The 23105-nt window shown below is 34.8% G+C and overlaps 1 protein-coding gene across 29 annotated transcripts in view; it reads left to right on the forward strand.

The window, feature by feature from the left end:
• Positions 1-23105, forward strand: part of Nhe2 (Na[+]/H[+] hydrogen exchanger 2) — a 253657-nt gene that overhangs the window by 123182 nt on the left and 107370 nt on the right. For all 29 annotated transcript variants that reach the window (XM_067767902.1, XM_067767909.1, XM_067767916.1 and 26 more), the window contains exon 3: positions 13833-14096. In XM_067767902.1, the coding sequence (XP_067624003.1) occupies positions 13833-14096 (264 nt within the window). The remainder of the gene's footprint in view (positions 1-13832; positions 14097-23105) is intronic.

Below are 23105 nucleotides of genomic sequence, written 5' to 3' on the forward strand. Positions count from 1 at the left end.
CATTACGTATTTCGCTGTTTACGTTTACAACCGATGTGTTATTGCCACTGCGTATTTCACTATCGCTTGTAGCTACTACTTGCGAATTACTTAAATTCACTGGGATTTCGATCTTATTGTCATTTTCAAATGTATATATATCTTCATATTCGTTATCAAAACCGGGTTCATTAATGAATTTAACATCGCGACTTATAATTACATTTCGTTTTTCTTTCAACCACAACCGATACGCCTTTGATTCGTCTGAATAGCCTACCATTACACATGGGAAAGAACGGGACTGCATTTTGTCTTTCGATTTGTCCTTGTTCAGTACATATACTTTTGACCCAAAAATTCTTAAATGTGTCACGGTTGGAGTTTTATTTGACCACATTTTATACGGCACTTCACATGTTGCTTTTTTTATACACCTATTTCGCAAATAACATGCCGTATTAATGGCTTCAGCCCAAAAATTTGGAGGTACACCCGCCTGCTTCATCATACACCTGGCCATCTCAACAAGTGTTCGATTTTTACGTTCGGCCATACCATTTTGTTGTGGTGTATACGGCGTAGATAAGCGACGCTTTATGCCGAACTTCTGTAGGCACTCATCAAACTCTCTATTACAATATTCTCGACCGTTGTCCGATTGCAGCGCTTTAATTTTCCTACCCGTAAATGTCTCCGCTGCCGTTCTAAACTTTTTGAATGCCTCAAACACATCCGATTTGTTTTTAATAAAATGCACTTCGCACCACCTCGAGTATTCGTCAATAAAAGTTACGAAATACTTTGCACCTGAATTTGATGCACAACGCATCGGACCACACACATCGCTATGAACAATTTCGAGAACGGAATTTGTACGATTCGTTACACTTTTAGGAAAAGCCGTGCGCGTTTGCTTTTCACTCACACATACTTCGCATACTGACAAATTTTGCTTGGGTTCTATATCAAGACCGTAAACGGAGTTGCTCTTTGCCATCTCCTTCAAATCGCGCTCATTCAAATGACCCATTCGATAATGCCACAAATCAATATTGTTCTTCGGTTGAACTATAAACGCATTATTTTCGATCTGATTTTTCATGAAATATAGATTTCCATCTCTTTTCGCGGTAAAAAGTACACTTTTGTTTTTGTCAATTACCACAGCATCACATTTATGAAAGTGGACTTCATAACCTTTATCCACTATCTTAGATACAGATAATAAATTTGTACGTAGATCTGGCACATACAGCACATCATTAAGTGTTATATTTTTCTCGCAACCATTTTCGTCTACAACCACTTTCACATCACCGATACCTGATATTTTTGTTGAGTTATTGTTGGCTAAGTTAAGCAATTGATTTAATTCAGACAATTGCTCAAAATTATTTTTATCTGCACTCATATGAGATGTACAACCACTATCCAAGCACCACTTTTTATTTCCACCAGGGCACAAGAAAACCGATTCAGTTGCATTTAAAGATGCATTTTGCATTTCACGGGACTTATTTTCGTCCTTCTTTACACTTTGTTTACAATGTTCTATCTTCGTTTTACAGTCTCTCGCATAATGACCAAAACTCCCACATCGATAACATTTTATTCGCTTTTGACCGCGTTTCGCGCCAGAATTATTGTCATTTTTTTTATTACAAATATTTTGTTTTTGATTCTGATTTCTTTTAACATATAATGCATCATTTTCATTTCTTTCTTGTTTCACTTTTCGCGATTCCGATTCTTCTAAAATCTTTACGCGAAGCATTTCGGGCTTAGGCAAATCATCACGCGTCTCTAGAGCACAACGAAACGTCTCATAAGAATCTGGCAAACTATAAAGAAGCAAAATTGCTAACAGCTCATCGCCTATTTCAACTTTGATATCTTTCAATTTCGCGACTGCATCAAAAAAAATCGTTTAAATGCTTTCTTACGTTTTCACCATCTTTCATACGGGCAAGGGCAACTCTCTTTAATAAAGTAGCTTTCCGAGTAGGCCCTTTCGACTGATATGTACCCTCAAGCTTTGCCCACATTTTCTGTGCATTTTCACATTCTACCACTAGTCCCAGCTCAGATGGACTCATAGCTAGCATAATGTCCGCACATGCTTTCTGGTCATTTATTTTCCACAAAACTGCTTCTTCAGCAGCCGTAGGACATTCCTTGCTCCCTTCCGCATAGGACCACAAATCGTTTTTGACCAAAATCGCACGCATTTGCATTTTCCACGTATCGTAGTTTTCCGCGTTTAGCGGCTCGATACGAAAATTTGACATATTGGACGAATTTGCAAAATTCGTTAAACTCCCGTTACCGCAAAAGAAACTAAGTAATATTTAATTCCCGTATTCGCGTAGCTCTGGGCCCATAACCTGATAAAACGCCGATTTTAGAGTATACGACCAAGTATTTTATTTTAGAGTAAAAAAACTGAATAAAAAAAATATAATTCAGATGGCAAATAGCTCAAATACTCAGAGATAGTTAAGTTTAAAATTAACAAGTTATAAAAGTTACAGTTGAACAATATTCATTAAAATCATGTTTTTATAGTTGAACTGCTTTGATGCTTTAACAGTAGTCATAGTTTTTACATGCAGACCACAAAAAACGTGAAGCTTTCCATCCTCAACAGATTACCTACCTATTTTTATACCTTTCATGAAAATGAAATGGTATATTAATTTCGTCACGAAACCGAAAATTGTAAGTCCTTAAAGGAAAATAGATAGACCCACCATTAAGTATACCCAAATAATCAGGTTGAAGAGCTGAGTTGATTTAGCCATGTCCGTCTGTCTGTTTGTATGCAAACTAGTCCCTCAATTTTTGAGATATCTTGATAAAATTTGGTGAGCGGGTGTATTTGGGTGTCCGATTAGACATTTGTCGGAACCGACCGGTTCGGACCACTATAGCATATATCCTCCATGCAACCGATTTTTCAGAAAAAGAGGATTTTTGTAATATCTTACCCAATTTAACAGATTGAAGCTTCAAACTTCACCATATACTTTCGTATATTGAACGTATTGTTGCATGAAAAAATCGATGAGATCGGTCGTATATATAGTATATATCCCCCACAACCGATTGTTCAGATAAGGAACTTTTCGTAATTACTGCCCTATTTTAAGAGCTAGAGGCTTCAAATTTCAACGAATGCTTACGTATATAGCATATATTGTTGTCTGAAAAAATCATAAAGATCGGTGGTATATATAGTATATATATGGTGGTATATATAGTATATATATAGTATATATATATATATATTTTCGCAAAGTTTAGCCCCATTTTAACAGCTAGAAGCTTCAAATTTCACAGAATACTTACGTATATAGCATATATTGGTGTCTGAAAAATTCATAGAGATCGGTTGTATATATAGTATATATCTCATACAACCGATTGTTCAGATAAGAAACTTTTCGCAATTTCTACCCCATTTTAACAGCTATAAGCTTCAAATTTCACCGATTGCTTACGTATATAGCATATATTGTTGTCTGAAAAAATCATAGAGATCGGTTGTATATATAGTATATATCTCATACAACCGATTGTTCAGATAAGAAACTTTTCGCAATTTCTACCCCATTTTAACAGCTATAAGCTTCAAATTTCACCGATTGCTTACGTATATAGTATGTATTGTTGTGTCAAAAAATCATAGAGATCGGTGATATATATAATATATATATGATGGTATATATAGTATATACATATAGTATATATATATAGTATATATATATAGTATATATATATAGTATATATATATTTTTTTTGCGATTTCGGCCTCATTTTAACAGCTAAAAGCTTCAAATTTCACCAAATGCTTACGTGTATAGCATATATTGATGTCTGAAAAAATCATTGAGATCGGTGGTATACATAGTATATATCTCATACAACCGATTGTTCAGATAAGAAACTTTGCGCAATTTCTGCCTCGTTTTAACAGCTAGAAGCTTCAAATTTCACAAAATGCTTACGTATATAGCATATATTGTTGTCTGAAAAAATCATAGAGATCGGTGGTATATATATTATATACTTCATATAAACTCAAATTTCACCAAATGCTTACGTGTATAGCATATATTGTTGTCTGAGAAAATCATAGATACCGGTGGTATATATAGTATATATCTCATACAACCGATTGTTCAGATAAGAAACTCTGCGCAATTTCTTACCCATTTTAACAGCTAGAAGCTTCAAATTTCACCAAATGCTTTCGTGTATAGCATATATTGTTGTCTGAAAACATCATTGAGATCGGTGGTATATATAGTATATATCTCATACACCCGATTGTTCAGATAAGAAACTGTGCGCCATTTCTGCCCCTTTTTAACAGCTAGACGCTTCAAATTTCACCATATGCTTACGTATATAGCATATATTGTTGTCTGAAAAAATCATAGAGATCGGTGGTATATATATTATATACCCCATATAAACTCTAATTTTTGCCCCCTTTTTACGGCTAGAAGCTTCAAAATTCATCAAATTTCATCAAATAGTTACGTTTACGTCATATATTGTTGAAATACGTGATTCGTAGTCATAGTTTTTACACGCAGACCACAAAAAACCTGAAACTTTGCATCCTCACACAAAGTACCTACTTGTTTTTTATTTTATATTTATCTTAAAAATCGTTAAGGTATGTAGATCTGTTCACTATATATTTCTTATCTTATACATCCGATTATTCGGAGATTACGAGCGGGATAAGATTATTGTTCAGCCCCATTCATGAAAGGTATGAAGTCTTCGGCACAGCCGAAGACAGTCCCGTTTTTACTTGTTTTTATTTAACTTTGTATTTTAGTTACTTTGAACTTTATAATTTTTAACCCATTTACGCCCAAACAAAGACCGTTAGTATTTTTTTATATTTATTTGCAGTTTTGTCATCTTACAAATCACATTAATTAAGCTTGATATTACAAATTTACGAAAAAGTGATAAAAGTTGACTTTTGACGGTGTACTTTATTTAGTACAGCGGGCACTGATAGGTGATATATTTTAAAACATTGTTTGTCAATGTATAAAGTTTTTTGGCATCCTGTACATTGTCATTTTATTCGCGTATGACACAAAACATATCGTAGCTGTTTGGGAAGCTTTCCAGGGTTATTTCCGTTGTTCCTGTTTGGACCTGCTATGATACAGCCGGAAGCTTTGTTGACGTTACGGTTCTTAAGGTAGCTCCGAGCAATGTGCCTTCTGAAAGCCAATTGGTCGAACCTATTTTCGCTAGATAAAGTATGTAGACGCCAAGTGTTAGATATGCTCATATCAAGCATGTATATGAAGATAACCCACCACCATTTTTACCACGAATACCAATGCGATTTTCACGCATTGTTCCAGTTGCTTTATATCCAGTTTCTTTCAAGTCTCGCAGTAAATCACAATTAGTAATAAAGTTGTCAAAATAAATTGTATCGAAGGCATTTTTAGTAACAACAATTTGAAAACTCTGTGACCTTTTGAGATGACAGATGTTTTTCCGCAATATACATCAAAAACATAGGAGTAACCACCAGAACTGGCTGCTACCCAGTTTTTGTAACCGAATGTAATTGACTTACCTCGAATTAATTGCTTAGAGGGATGGTGGCCATAATATTTTATCATTGATTCGTCGATCGAAATGTCCTCATAAAATAACCCGTTCTGACAAAACTTTTGAATCAATAGGTCACGCAGGGGTCTAATTTTGAACATCTTATCATTGGAAGTAGATGCAAGGCTATTATCAACAAAGTGAAAGTTTCTCTTGATTTCTAGAAATCGTTTTCGTGACATACTGTTCGACACAATAGAATCTTCAAGATCTTCGTCATAACTCCACGTGGTAGTCTATGATAGCCAGATAGTATTAGGATATCCAAAAATCTCCGTAGGTCATCATCGTCCAGTACGAAGTCATGCCTATTATTTTAGGCAGCATACAGGTTAGTGTTCTGCTTGATCAAATGGAGTACCTCTCCATCAAATATTTTTTTCAAAAATCTCTAACGACGAAAGGTTAGGTAGCTGTTCAATAACTTCGACTTTTCGCGATGAGCAATCATTATTCATAAACTGGGAGGAGTAAAACGGCGTACATTTTTCCCTTTTGGCCCTGAGTCATACGGATTTAAACGTCTTCCTTTGCTACACAAGGGTTCGTCATCACTATCGTTCCATTCAGAATCGTCATCGAAATTCGCATTACGGTACATGAACATACATATCACATGTGCCCATTGTACTAAAAAAGCGACAGTTGACAAAATGATTTCCTAAATCCTGCAAATCACAAACATTTACACGCACGGCACTAAATAAGATTAGCTTTGTCTTTTTACACTTTAAAATTATGAATATTTAAATGGTAATTCCAATATTTTAATGAAAAATCGCTAATTTTTCTTCTGACTAACGCCGATGTGAAAACTGCATGTGCAAATGTCAAAATCTGGAGTCATCGGTTATACCAATTTATCTGTAATCTTTAGCAAAACGAAGATAATATTACAAGGTGGCTGCACATCTAAATAGTTTTGTTATAAAAGTCGTAGCAAAGTTTTAGGCATGGCTTGTATTGGTGTCGTTTATATAGTACAGGGAGCGCAAATGGGTTAAATGTATTATCAATATTTTAAGTTTCAATATTGATTTTTCAATTTTCAAAAATTTTCATTGTTGTGAAAAATAAAGAAAGAATTTGACGCATACATTTAGGCGTTTTAAAAAATATAATTTAAAGTTTTGTTATAAAATAAAAACGTGGTTTCAATTACTACAGTCCTTACTACTATAAAAGTAGCACAGCTAGATGGCACTAGAATCAGGCGAGTTGTTTCCCTGGCAGTTTTAGATATAAGAAACGTTTTTAACGGATCGAGATAGGTAGACATGCTGGCTGCTTTCGATCAACGACTCCATGCGACCTATGGAAAGTTATAAGAAGCTTTCATTGAAATCGCATACTCATATGCCTAACCTCAGTCGGCCTGCGGACCACGAAAGTCACATGCAAAGCAGTAGAGGATCGATCAAGAGGAACACTTAGATGGGCAACTCAGGTTATAATATGCACGAAAGAGTGCTCATACTCGCCCACATATCAGCTGGCAGCAGAAAAGAGAATACTACAATGTTTGGGGCAATTCAGCATGCAAGAAGAAGAAGACGCAGGTATCAAGAAGAAGCGATTTATGTACATCACCCTATCAAGCAGTATGACGCCAACTCGAGGGCAAATATACTACGGAAGAAGAATCGCTGTAAGTTCCTATCACTACACATCGTTCTGCAGCTCTGACCGTTGCCTCCGTTTATCGCACCATATCAGGACCAGTCACATGGGCATTAGTTGCGAAATTGCCATCGACGTATTAGCACTGTATAAAAGAAGGTAATGGGAAGGCAAGAAGCACACATGTAAATAAGGCATGAAAGTCGTTAGCGCAAAATGTAGGTAAGAAACGTTGAGACTGTGAAAAGACTGCGCGGAAAATGAATATGGAGGCAGACGGATAGCGACACCAATCAAAGATATTGAAGCATGTAGCACTAGAAGCTTTGGTGGGGTAATCGCTACCTTATCCAAATACCTTTAGGACATTTACTTACGTTATTGCCGCTTAGCCGTTTAAAATGTTTTTGCCGTTGAAAAAATGGAGTCAGTCGCTGAGCTGAGGCACTAGTTTGAAATTCCGTAAAAACTCTACAGACGGATCCCACAAAAATTAACTGTACAGAATACCCGATGAAGATACAAAAGGCATTTATGCATGCAGATAAGGACAATGTTGACCACATGTTCTTCAAATTCCTGCGATGGAGCTAAAACCGATAAATGTTCGAAACGGCAAAGTGGGCCAGAAGAGTATCAACATATCTGGAACTACGTAGAAATCATTAAAAAGAAGACGGGGCCAAGCTTCGGGTGCAAGAAAAGGCTCTTAAAAGATGAGAAGTATGTAATGCTCGCCTGCAACAATGAGAAAGCAGCCCCGGGTTGGACGAAGGTTCCAAACGAGGAACGTTTTTTAGCCAACGGTTACTGTGACGGTAGCATTTATGATATATTAAGCGATTTTCGATCGAACTTGCAAAAAAAGACTTAAATGCTATGTGAACCACTTTATCGGTGATCTATTTTATTTTAACTAAGAATACATAATACCCAAAATACTTTTCAAAGATCAGCCCAATCATGTTATCACCGATTTATTAATTTCTTCTTTCCCGCCACTCATATGCTAACTCTTGAGGGAGGAGTCGTAATAGTGTTTATGGTATGTGAGCTATAAAAAATTAGAGTATACAAGTTTCTGATCAGTGCAAAGGCCTTCGGAGCTGCCGTTAAGAAAATGATATCTGTCGTTCTTGAACAATGGAGTTAGATGAGTGAGTTCTTTAATAAGTACCGCTTAAGCCTCCCTGCATGATGCTTTACACCTTTTTAAGTTTTAGTTAAGAAAGGAACAGTTGAAGTTCAGAAAGTTTTATATGAAGTTCAGAACATTTTAAATGCAGTTGAGAAAATTTCAATTGAAGTTGAGAAAATTTAAATTTAATTATTTTAATTCCAGTATAATTTTCCTACAAGCAAGCTGTACAGGGCATAAGTGTAACTTTTAAATGAAAGTTTCTGCACTTCTATTGAAATTTTTTGAACTACAATTAAAAACTCTGAACTACAGTTGTTATTTTCTGAATTTAAATTGAAAATTCTGAACTTCAATTACAAGTTTCCGAACTAAACCTCAAAAAGGTGTAGAATTATCAAAACCGTTAAGGACTGGTTTCTTATATTTAATCGCTCTTGCTTCCTTTTTTTAACCAAAATAAAAGTCAAATTCAACTGCAATTTTCAATTGAAAATTCTGAACTTCACTTAAAATTTTCGGAACTTCAGTTGTATATTCTGAACTTCATTTGAAATTTCTAAACTATAATTGCAATTTTCTGAAAATCAATTGAAAATTATGAACTTTAATTCAAATTTCAGATTATCTTTCTCTTTCTTTTCGGAGCTTCCATTGTAATTTTTTGCACTTCAATTAAACATTCTGAACTTAAATTGCAACTTTCTGAACGAAACCTCAAAAAGGTGAGGAAGTAACAAAATAGGTAATTTTTCAAAACCGATAGACGCTGGTTTCTGTTATTTGATCGTTTAAATGTTTTGTTTTCGTGTTCTTTTTAAGCAAAATAAAAGTTATGGTTTCGTTTCGGCTATGAAAAATTAGTCGTCTAATTCAAACTGTTACGGTTACGGTTTCAGTTTCATTTCTTACACATCACTATAGGTTGTATACAGTGGCGTATAGCAGAGCACCAGCCCTCCTTGGTTACATCCTTGAACATATACGCGCACAGTGCACAGTGGTCGGTTGCATAGGCCACAAATAAAAAAATCAAAGTGAAAAGTTTGTCTCCAAATGTGTCGTTAGTATCTCTTATTAGAACAGCCTTTTAAAAGGTATATTTGTTTTTGTTGTATTCGAACTGTAATCTTTAAGAATAGCTTCAAGAGTGAGGTTATTGTTAGTTGGTTTTTGTAGTGTGAGCAAGTTAAAAATAAAGTGCAAGTTTAAGCTATGTATTTAAAAATACATAAAATATTATTGTATTGAAATAAATAAAAATGAATATTGAAGTCAAAGATATTTACTTCATGAGTTTTTAAGCGGGGATTAGCTTTAAATGTATGAAAACATTTATTTGAAGCAATTTTTATACTCAGTTGAGCAGAGCTCACAGAGTATATTAAGTTTGATTGCATAACGGTTGGTTGTACATATATAAAGGAATCGAGATAGATATAGACTTCCATATATGAAAATAATCAGGATCGAAAAAAAATTTGATTGAGCCATGTCCGTCCGTCCGTCCGTTCGTCCGTTAACACGATAACTTGAGTAAATTTTGAGTTATCTTGATGAAATTTGGTATGTAGCTTCCTGAGCACTCATCTCAGATCGCTATTTAAAATGAACGATATCGGACTATAACCACGCCCACTTTTTCGATATCGAAAATTTCGAAAAACCGAAAAAGTGCGATAATTCATTACCAAAGACAGATAAAGCTACGAAACTTGGTAGATGAGTTGAATTTATGACGCAGAATAGAAAATTAGTAAAATTTTGGAAAATGGGCGTGGCACCGCCCACTTTTAAAAGAATTAATTCAAAATTTTGCAAGCTGTAATTTGTCAGTCGTTGAAGATATCATGATGAAATTTGGCAGGGACGTTACTTCTATTACTATATGTACGCCTAATAAAAATTAGCAAAATCGGAGAATTACCACGCCCACTTTTAAAAAAATATTTTTTTTAAAGTAAAATTTTAACAAAAAATTTAATATCTTTACAGTATATAAGTAAATTATGTCAACATTCAACTCCAGTAATGATATGGTGCAACAAAATACAAAAATAAAAGAAAATTTCAAAATGGGCGTGGCTGCGCCCTTTTTCATTTAATTCGTCTAGAATACTTTTAAGGCCATAAGTCGAACAAAAATCTACCAATCCTTGTGAAATTTGGTAGGTGAATAGATTCTACGACGATAACTGCTTTCTGTGAAAATGGGCGAAAACGGTTGATGCCACGCCCAGTTTTTATACACAGTCATTCGTATGTCCTTCCGCATGGCCGTCAACACGATAATTTGAGCAAAAATCGATATATCCTTGCTAAACTTAGTTCACGTACTTACTTGAACTCACTTTATCTTGGTATAAAAAATGAACGAAATCCGACAATGACCACGCCCACTTTTTCGATATCGAAAATTACGAAAAATGAAAAAAATGCCATAATTCTATACCAAATACGAAAAAAGGGATGAAACATGGTGAGGTAATTGGATTGGTTTATTGACGCGAAATATAACTTTAGAAAAAACTTTATAAAATGGTTGTGACACCTATTATATTAAGTGGAAGAAAATGAAAAAGTTCTGCAGGGCGAAATAAAAAACCCTTAAAATCTTGGCAGGTATTACATATATAAATAAATTAGCGGTATCCAACAGATGATGTTCTGGGTCACCCTGGTCCACATTTTGGTCGATATCTGGAAAACGCCTTCACATATACAACTACCACCACTCCCTTTTAAAACTCTCATTAATACCTTTAATTTGATACCCATATCGTACAAACATATTCTAGAGTCACCCCTGGTCCACCTTTATGGCGATATCTCGAAACGGCGTCCACCTGTGGAACTAAGCATCACCCCCTTTTAAAATACTCATTAGCACCTTTCTTTTGATATCCATATTGTACAAACAAACTCTAGGGTCACCCCTAGTCCACCTTTATGGCGATATCTCGAAATGGCGTCCACCTATGGAACTAAGGATTACTCCCTTTTAAAATACTCATTAACGCCTTTAATTTGATACCCATATCGTACAAACAAATTCTAGGGTCACACCTGGTCCACCTTTATGGCGATATCCCTAAATGGCGTCCACCTATAAAACTATGGACCACTCCTTCATAAAATACTCTTTAATGCCTTTCATTTGATACACATGTCATACAAACACATTCCAGGGTTTCCCTCGGTTCATTTTCCTACATGGTTATTTTCCCTTATGTTGTCACCATAGCTCTCAACTGAGTATGTAATGTTCGGTTACACCCGAACTTAACCTTCCTTACTTGTTAATTTATAATTTATTTAATAATTTGGAAAAAATTTAAACAACGTGACATGAGGACGGACAAGGCGACAGTTGTTTCGAATATACCTTTCTTTTTTAATGGTGTTAATTCGTTGTAGTTCTATAAATAGAACAACGCAACAACACCAAGTTTCTCTGAAACCGCCTTACCAACGCATAACTTGCCATATGATGCCATACGAAGTATGGACTATGAATGAAGAAAATATGCAAAGAAAGCAATTGGGATAAGGTTTAAAAAAACTGAGGCATGACGTGGCTGAATGCGTTTATAACACTTTAACCATTGTATGAGTGCGGGTTCGAATCCCACTCCCGGGAGAAAAGGCTTTGAAGAGATTAAAAAAAAAAAAGGTATAATCGAAACAGCTGTCGCCTTGTCCGTCCTGATGTCACGTTGTTTAAATTTTTCCCAAATTATTAGATATTTACTTCATTTTGAAATAATTTTAGTGTTTTTAGCCTATTGTGTGTTTTTTTTTTGTCATTTAAAATTTCACCAGTGCCTTTATTAGTGTTTATTTGCTGAAATATTTAAATTTTAGCTAAAGTTTTAGTTGGGTTCCTCACCGATCCTCACGTTGAGACTTATATCTTATTATTAGTCAAAGTTTTAAGATTCTAAAGTGTTAATATCAGCAGCCACTTTCTGCCACTAACTATTAGCGTTTTCTTTTCTGGCTAAAGTGTCAAGCTTTTTGTACGCCGCGCAAGGGTTTTTGTTCTATTCTAAAAAAACGGGCAGCGCATTTACGGGGTATTTCGTTCTTTTGTGAAAATTGTTGCCTGCTCGCAACGCAAAAGCGTTACACTTTTACCCTGTATAAAATGGCGGTGTGGCAGTGCAACTCTGTGAAACTCTCAATTCGCTCTTAAGTTCCACATATACTATGTTAAAATGAGTGAATACGGTGAGTTGAAATGTTCCTTGTATGCACTATAAATGTTGAAAATTTTCTGGGGTAGGACTAACTCTATTAAGGCTTTACCATTTAATCAGGCAACAATTTATTTCAGAAAAGAAAACGCTATATGTTTTGCGACAGTTTTCTGATAGCGTCACCCTGATAAATTATTGTCGTATGTTATATGTGCTCATATGTAACATACGACATTATTTTATCCAGTCGACGATAGGCAAATGTAAACTTTTGTGTGTGTTTGTTGTTTTGTTATTGTTATGCATGCAAGATCTTTTAATAACTTTAATTTCTTTATTTAATCCTACTAAACATTGTATTTGCGATATACACATCTTACCAATCTTTGTTTTTGTATGTATGCGGTGAAAGTGGGTGATTGTGGGTCGGTATGAAGGTATGACCCGCACCAATTTTATGAAAAAATAATTCTCACATATCTGTAAAGCCATGGCCAAAGTTTCACGTTGATATCTCTACTGGAATTATTTTTGGCCACCAACTCTATATAAGACCGACCACTGTGCAGTGGTTCAATTTAGATATTTTGCATATTGTCCATACATACATATAAACAGCTTTATTTGTGTGGCCATGTTTCAAGTGGCTATGTAAACATGTTCAACAACAATGAAAATCAATAAACTAAAGCAATGTGGTCGTCACATAAAAGAAATAAGGAAAAACTAAGAAATTACACAAATAAGAGAAACACACATATTTCATACACAAGAACATATACATACATATATATATATATATACATAGTATACTAAGTATATATTAACAAATTCAATAAAAAATCTAATCTAAATTGTCACAATGTGCAGGTATATTTGTTTAGATTTGTATGTGGGTACGAGGGGGTAGTGCTTTTATCCCAAATCAATTACTACATATGTATGTATGTGCTTTAAGTACCTTCACATGACAAGATCCAATATGATAGCCACAGGAAGTTGTTTTTGTACTTGAATTTACTGTCACTGTTATTCTTGGGATTGTGTATGTATGTAGATATGTATTTATATACTGCTATTTAGTATAAACATATAACAATCACTTAATGTTTTATATTCATATTTATGTATGTACTCGTATATATCGTTTTCCTATCGAGCTAAATTATGTACATTTCCAAATTGTATTTTTGTATGTTTAATCTTTGTATAATTTTCCTTTGTTTCATTTATTCCAGGTTTTCATATGACACCCAAACTACATCTAATTTTTCCTGAATCCTGTCTATTGATCGTTGTTGGTGTTCTTATTGGTTTTGTACTCTACTTTTGTACTGATGTCGCCGTCTCACCACTCACACCAAACACTTTCTTCTTTTATATGTTGCCACCAATTATTTTAGATGCTGGCTATTTTATGCCCAATCGTTTGTTCTTCGATAATTTGGGCACAATCTTATTGATGGCTGTGGTGGGAACTGTTTTTAATACAGCAACTATTGGTAAGTGGTATTTATAAAATATTTCGTAGACATACATTTTACTGATACCATATACCTACATACAAACGTAAAAGAGACGGAAGTGCTGACCTTCAACTATTTTATTTTGTGAGTAAACAAAAGTGGAAAGACTTTAATGCGGCAGTTACCCACGAACGTACGTAGAAAAAACGTGTCAGCTGACACGACCTATCTTATGAGTGTGCAATGTAAACGAAAACTCACCGACGTGCAACGCCCGTACGTACGTAGCCCGGAACGTAGAAATCAAAACAGTTTTGATTTTTCCGTAACAACGTGTCAGCTGATCGCTCTCTCACTAGACAGAGTTGCCTAGTAAACTTTTGTGCGCTAATTTTTGACCGTTTGCAATTTTATGCAAAAACGCCTAATTAAAGTTTGAAAAATTGTGGAAATAATCGAAATAATTATGTAAAAGTGCTGATTATAAATATTTAATCTATTTATACTTATTTAATATGTATTCCGGCCTTTTACAATATCAAAAATTAAATTGGAAAAAGTTGATGTTTCCGTAAGCATACATGCAAAATGGTTAGTGGCAACAGTGCTTATCTGTAAACAATACACACACAAATATGTTATGTACATGTACACGGACGCACACATTGATTCCTACGGGCTTGAGAGTTCGGTCAAACGTGCTTCGTACGACAAACGTCCTTACGTACGGCACACGTCGGTGGGTAACTGCCGCATAAGGCTCTCTTGCAGAGTGGCATGTGTTTTTTTAGCTCACAATTAATTTAAAAAATTCTTTCAAAATGTACAAGCTTAATCCCTCGTGAGTTCGAACGTGCTCCACCTACCACACCTAAGATCCTGGGTTCAGGCCACGGGCAAAGCAACATTTAGTAATAAGGTTTTTCAAATTTTAGTAATAAGGTTTTTCAATTAGAAGAAAATTTGTATAAGCGGGGTCGCCCCTCGGCAGTGTTTGGCAAGCACTCTGAGTATATTTCTGCCATGAAAAGCTCTCAGTGAAAACTCATCTCTTTGCAGATGCCGTTCGGAGTCGGCATGAAACAAGTAGGTCCCGTCCAGCCAACTTGTAGAAAAAATTAAAAAGGAACACGGCGAAAATTGGAAGAGAAGCTCGGCCTAAATTCTATGCGGAGTTTATCGCGCCTTACATTTATTTATTTTTTATTATGGTTCTAAGCTTTGTTCATAATTTCAAGTTTCTTGGGAAGCTTTTTATGACGCGACCGCAAAATTTGTAAACTCGGTTTTTAGATATCACGTTGCTATCTAGCGGTAGTTTTGTCGCCTTTTATAGCATTGTTCGCGAGTTCTGAAGTTACTAAAAAATCAATGCAAGATTTCCCAGTTTGACACAGAAATTTGTGGACAAATATGAGAGCAACTTTATATAAAGGAAGTAAAAAAGACAAAGTTGATAGGAAATTTCGAGGATTTGTCAGCTTTTGTTTGATGAAAATATTTGCTTTGTCAGATAGCTCAGATACCGAATAATACATTTTTATTGCGTTTGTATAAATCTGTGTATTTTTTCTTTTTAATTTTAACTCTTTGGTTAATTATTGAGCTCAAGGCCGCAAGGATAAATAAAACACCATATATTTTGTGCTATTATAATTTATATAATTTGTCGATATTTCGATTTCAATCTCAGGAACAAACGAATGTACTTAATCGACCTTGAGCTCAATAATTAACCAAAAATTTAAAATATACTTATAAGGCTATTAATAAAACTCAACAATTTTTTTTTATTCTCAGCTGTTTTTCGCATTTCCAAAAGCCCGTTTCTTGATATATAATTTTGGAATATAAAAACCTTTAAAAGAAGAAAAAATTAACGAGAAATTTTATTTTTTAGCCACTGAGGACTCAGTTACTGAACTATTGTTCTTTTTTGTTCAGGTGAATTTGTTTTAAAATTTTGTACGGAAAAAAATTTAAAATAATATTTGTTAAATAAAAAAATTATATCTCTATCTAATTAGCGAGACATGCTCATATTGCTTTATACAATTGTTTTTTTTATTGATATTAGAGAAAAATTGCAAAGTTTACAAACGGCGATGGTTACTAGGACATGCTTCTGAATTGCACTTCTACATTAGCTAGCTTCTCGGGAGCTGAGTATTGAACTCGAAATATCCAAGATTCATACTTTATACTGATGTTGATGCAGATGCCTCTATCCACTCAGCCATATGAATGCCCCGCTGCTCACTTTGGAACATCCTGGTAAGCATCGCCGTTTTTAAACTTTGAAATTTTTCTCTAAAAAAAAAAAAACAAAAAACAATTGCAAAAAGCAATGTGAGTATGTCTCGCTAATTAAATACAGATAATAATATTGATGTAATAGTGAACAGCGGAAGTACTGATTATAAAAGCACTATATACTATGAAAAAAATCCAATATTACTAAGCTCTTGAGTACACATATAGAATTAGTATGAACCTAAATGGTAAATAAAGGAATAGCAACAAAAGAGCAATACTTAGAGATCAATTGTAAAACGAGCAGCGGGGCATTCATATGGCTGAGTGGATAGAGGCATCTGCATCAACATCAGTATAAAGTATGAATCTTGGATATTTCGAGTTCAATACTCAGCTCCCGAGAAGCTAGCTAATGTAGAAGTGCAATTCAGAAGCATGTCCTAGTAACCATCGCCGTTTGTAAACTTTGCAATTTTTCTCTAATATCAAAATAACATATGTATATTTGTTATTAATTCTTGGAATTTTTCCGAATTTTGTAAAAGATTAAACATACAAAAATACAATTTGGAAATGTACATAATTGAGCTCGATAGGAAAACGATATATACGAGTACATACATAAATATGAATATAAAACATTAAGTGATTGTTATATGTTTATACTAAATAGCAGTATATAAATACATATCTACATACATACACAATCCCAAGAAAAGATACTTTGCTTACTTTTTCGCCGCTAACAAGACCGAAATGACCACTGTGCAGCGCCGGTACGAACAGGGATAACTATTTACCACTTTATATATAAATGTACTGCCATATCATAGGACAAGTGCAAAACTCCAGTCAAGAATTTTGAAAGAGCTTCACAGAGTATGGCAGCGAATCTGCCCAGCGGGTTAGGGGGTTAGCATATACCCGCGGTAGGTATGCCTGTCGTAAGAGGCGACTAAAATACCAGATTCAAGGATTGTGTAGCGCAATCCTTTCAGGTTGCCAGCGCAATACATAGCTTCTCCAAACCCAATTGTCAACCTCACCTCTCCGTGGCGAATCCTGTTTCATTAACAGCAGAGGCTGTGGCGACCCCGAACTCCTCATGGATCTAGGGGGTGGGAGGACGGTATGGTCTAGAAGGACGCATGCGGTTATAACAAATCGTTCCCGAGATGGCCGGGCTTGGTACCGGAGGGTACCGGATCTGCATCCCGCAAAGGACCATCAACTCGATAACACTCCCCAAGGCCTTCGGGGAGTGTCCTTATCGCTACAACAACAACAACATCAACAACAACAACAACAACAACCAAACTATCCTGGACAAAGGTTCCCATTAAAGCTTAGCAAAATTTGTACAGTAGTCAGATGGGATTATAATTTGGCTTATCCCGGGCATTCTAAAATACGCCAGCTATTGTAATGGGAAAATACCAATTTTTATTTACATAATAAGCTCAACTCCACACAATAACATTAAGAAGCGGGATTATTTAATTTAGAAAGCAATTGACTTATTAATAATTTTTATTTATCTATTTATAAACACAATCATATGTATAGTTGTTTGTTTGTTTATCTATTGAATAAGTCATACACTCATTGAATCATAAATGTGACCACTGCCACTGTGTGAGCTTAATGCATACTAGACTGGGTTGGAAGTCAGAGTCTGACTGTATTCAGAAGTCAGAGTCTGACTTGTCACCTCGTATAACAGCTGTTATACTAAATTTCTCAAAAAAAGAATCCAGCCCTTCTAATAAGGGAAAAGAGCGGACCACACCGACATTTTTACTTTTTCAATTTGCTGAACGCGTTAACAAAAAAATAAAATAAAATTTCGAAATGTAGAATTTCGAACTTCGTAAGCCGATATCTATTTTTTGGAAGCTAAGTTCGAAAAACGGATATGTATAATAAGAATCAGGTAAAATAACAGTTGCAATAAATATTGAAAGTGTTATAACTTCTTTGTTTTGTATTTTAGTAATATGCTTTCAAAGCAACATTTTCTTGAATTTTGAAGTACTTTCATTTGGTAAGGAAAAAAACATACATTAGGAGGGCGGGGGGGGAGGGGGGTGTTAAATTTTGTTAGCTGATCACGTGAAAACGACTTCATAGCTTAAAAGGACATTAAACGGAAATGTGAAGCTTCTCAAGGCCAAAATAATGACATATCAATTTTAAAAATCGGACGTCAAATAACCAAGTTACAACGAAAAAACCGTTTGGGGCGGACATTAGCAACTTTTTTTTTCGACCCAATCTAATGCATACTTTATTTCAGCTTTTTGTTTGTTTGTTCTTTTTTTTTTTTATTGCGGTAGGTCGATTTACTTCAATTCAATTAGGTAATTGCGGTGTATGCCAACAAATTGCTTAATGTGATTGTGAAATATGAAGCGCCGCCCAAGAGCATTCGCGTTGCTTTTGCCAGTCAGACGGTCAATAATACTTGTGCATATTTGTCTATTTGTTATTTAATTTTTAAATCACCATATAGAACGGGGTATATATGTATGCATTAAGCCTACGGATGTTACGGAGCTTCGATTAAGAAACTAATGAACTTCCCAAAAGATTGAAACGGAAGTTAGAAGGCAAGTCGAATAATAGATAAGCCTGCGTCAATTGGTATAAATTAGGTTAAATTATAGGTAAACATAACTTCATAAACTGCCGACTACCGTCATTTGGGCACCCTCGGCAAAATATATGTCTTTCATAGCCTTCTTCCATCTCCGATTCATTTTTACTTCCGTAACATGCAATACCTTAGGGAACATGTGTTGGATGAAACCGCCATTTCCGCTATTGAGATGCAATGCTTTTATTAGAGTTTGTTAAGCATAAACCTTTTTTATTTATGTATAGAACCACTTACTAGAAGCTCCAGCAGACGTTACATCCGATTTTTACTTTAGCTGCAAATAGGCTGGTAAATATACGTACATCTGTGATTTTGCCACATCAACTGAATGGTATTTTTGCCAATAAATGCTAATTTGGCCTAAGTAGGCAACTAAAATATAGAGCCCTCTATTGGCAAACGAAATTTATGTTCTTCAAGTTGAATGGCGCGACTTGCTGGCGGACTTAAACCGTTTAAACGGTTAAACGCCAATAAAGTGAATAAGTAAGTAAGACTGAATGATAAATCGCCGTGACTCATTAGAAATCATAATAACTTGGCGCGATTTATCTCCAAGGATATTTAGACCGATCTTCGCTTCCACTTTGCTTCACGTTTCTTTTAAATTTCCCCTAGAAATTGGTGGGACGGCACCAGGCTTGTAAAAAATTCTGATTTTTCGTTATAATCGTATTTGTAAACACGAGTTTGAATGCGATTTAGTTCATCGTGCTCTCCACCCACTGTTCAGTCGCAGGTGCTATGAAATCACACCCGCAAATTGCGTAGTTCCCTAAAAATTACGCGGTGTGACAACTTATTATCAGTTTAAAGCAGGGATGCACCTTAACGTTAAGCTAATCGTTTATCAAAAAATTTCCACCGTTTCCGTTGAAACACTTCGAAATATTATCGATAAAGAAATTATCAAGATAAATTGTATCTCGTTTTTAACCGAAACGAAAGGCTTTCGTTAACGTTAAAAACGTTAACAAAAACGTGATACTTTATGTTTGAATTGTGCTGGCAATGCTATAGCCATGGTGAAGCCGTAAGGTGGCAACAACGAGCGCACATACACACACAAACTCTATGTAATTTGTTTGTGTAATTCGTTGGTGGTAATGTCAAAAATACTCTGAGAAATGTTTGTACTGTCAAAATTCATGAGAAAAGTTGCAATCAGCTTGGCTAATGCTTTCACCTTTAATGACTCCGCCATCAATCAGCTTTGCCAGCATAGTTTGAAATTAATAATCAACATAAACGATTTGATTTCGTTTTGATATGGCAGAAAACGAAACGAAATCATTTCGTTAATTTGACGATCTTAACGTTAATAAACGAAACGAAATGACTTCGTTTCGTTTATTAACGTTGATTATCGTAACGAAATGATATCGTTTCGTTGGTTAAGCATGCCTGGTTTAAAGTGTGCTTCAAAATAATTCATTTCCCATTTCTCCTACTACTATCTATTTAAGACTTTCTATCATATAGTGATTTAAGAACAACCCTGTACTACATTTTTTACTCCCTTTAAGAATATGGTGGTACTCAATATTTTATTTCCACTTAAGCTCTGAAATTTATTCCAAATACGTTGCTTTCGGAAAAATTTATACTACAGATATGATCAAATTAACGGAAAGCGATCTAGGCGTATGCGTAACATTTAATTTGACTCAGCTTTGACCCAAAATGTTTCCTCCAGCAATTACCTACTACGAGCGGGACCCGTGCGCATCTTGCGCAATCAACATAAAAGTCTCTTATCAAATATGAACAAAAATCAGCTGTTCTATCAATCAATTATAACTTACAGCTTGCGCTGCCATCTAGCGTATGATAGCAACTGCCAGTAATGCAGTGCAAATATTCACAATAGTGGCATAGTACAAATAGATTTCTTTGTGTGCTCACAATCGTTTATTTTTAACAAATTATTTTAATAAACTATATAGCTAAACAAAAGCTCTACGACCAAAATTGCCTAAAGCTCGCTAATAGCCCGAATATCCATCTTTACAACCAACACTTTATTTATAGATTTGGATTCCAAATAAGAGCGAAAAGGGGACCCGTACATAAAAACAGCAATTAGAAATAATATATATGATATCGCTGGCTGAGCAGAAGATCACTGTTGGATCTTCGTAAACTCAGAGTCAGGGCAAATAGTACATTCATAAAGGGGAAAGCAAACTGATGTCTACAGGAAAAGGAATAAGAACACTTAAGGGGCCACAACGTCGAAACGTATGTCTTTCAGACCAAATTTGACAAGGGATGAGGGAAAATTGTTCTAATATGTATCAGTTATTAGCCCTCTCTGAATACCAACAAAAAAAAAATTAGAAAAAACAAACATTCTACGGAGAAACATGTCACTCTGGCTCAATAACTTAATTATGATATAATTCCTATTAATCCTCGCGTATGAAATTAACAAAAAGCGAAATATATAGCCTAGCCTAGCAACACTATCTTTAGCACAGACCTTCAGAACACAAGTGAAGAATGCAGTAAAACCCGAGCTTAATTCAGTGACTTCGTGCATAGCCCTTGTTCACCTTTTCTTTTTTAGCTCATCCGTGTAAATTTTTACTTTCCTAGCACTGTCTAATACTATTATACTTATATTTTCAGCTTATTTGCTTAGTATTTCTGTTACTGCACTTGTTATTTTTTTCTTTTTTTGGTATACACCTTTCTTGATAAGTAGAGATGGTTGCTCTTCAGAGCTGTAGATCCTAAGTAGGCACATAAAATAAATTGCGAAAAAATATTTTTTAATGCAGTTTTTGTGTCTCCATCATTCCTCTTTTAAATGGTGATGTTTACTTTATTTGGAAGATATTAAAAATTAAAATAATAATGAAAAATTATTTGAATACATTGAAAACAGCAACACATGCATCATTCTGGCAGCCAACTTTATAAAATGCCCGGAAATGCCTGAAGCACCGCAGTGCAGCCAAAGCAACTTTATGTGCGTGGAATATGTACTCATACATAAATTTGTGGGAAATTTTTCTCAGTAATGAGTTTAGTAAATTTTTTTTTTGTTAAATCAGTGAAGAAGAAGTTTTAAAAAAGATGTCTGAAGACAGCTGTACTTGTAGACAGGGTATTATAACTTTGATTGGATAACGGTTGGTTGTACAGGTGTAAAGGAATCGAGATAGATATAGACTTCCATATATCAAAATCATCAGTATCGAAAAAAAAATTTGATTGAGCCATGTCCGTCCGTCCGTCCGTTAACACTATAACTTGAGTAAATATTGAGATATCTTCACCAAATTTGGCACACGGGCCAAAAAAGATTGGTATTGAAAATGAGCGAAATCGGACGATAACCACGTCCATTTCTTCGATATCAAAAATTTAGAGAAATGAAAAAAATTAGATAATTCAAAAACGAATGTCGCTAAACTAATGAAATTTGGTAGGTGGATTGGCTCTGTAACGAAAAACATAAATTCCAAAAAATTTTGGAATATGGGCGTGGCACCACCCACATTAAGAAGAAGAAAATTTGGAAGTTTAACAAACCGTAAATCAAAAGCCGTTTAAAATATTACATTGAAATTTGGCAGAGACACTATACTTGCCAAATTATATAGACTGAGATAATCAAAATGGATTAAAGACCACGTCTACTTTTCCCAAAGGTCTAACCATAACAAAGTTTGCAATAACTCTATGGTATTTAACTACATTTGACTGAAATTCTACCTCAGTGGTGGTACAACGAAATTTTGGCAATAGCAGCTTTTGAAGTACACATCGGAGTATTTAATGTTCGGTTTCACCCAAACTTAGACTTTCTTCCTTGTTACATTTTTAAATTTGATTTTTCTTTTTTCTAAATCAATTATTGTTAAAAACTATATTAAAAAAAAAAAAAATATAAACTCTAAAAATGCCACACCCTAATAAACATATTCGCTCATTTTTTCAACTTCTGTTGATTGCCCGTCAAATTTCTACAAAAAAAAAAAGCAACAAAAAAACAGAACTGATTGCTTGGCAATTTCCTTGTCATAAACAAGGCCTTGGTACAGGTTTACAAGTAGCATATGTGTGTTTCCTTCTCTTTATAACACACTACCGTTTGACACTGACCGAAGTGTAATGATTCT

Source organism: Eurosta solidaginis, chromosome 2 (assembly GCF_040869045.1).
Source record: "Eurosta solidaginis isolate ZX-2024a chromosome 2, ASM4086904v1, whole genome shotgun sequence".
Classification (NCBI taxonomy): domain Eukaryota; kingdom Metazoa; phylum Arthropoda; class Insecta; order Diptera; family Tephritidae; genus Eurosta; species Eurosta solidaginis.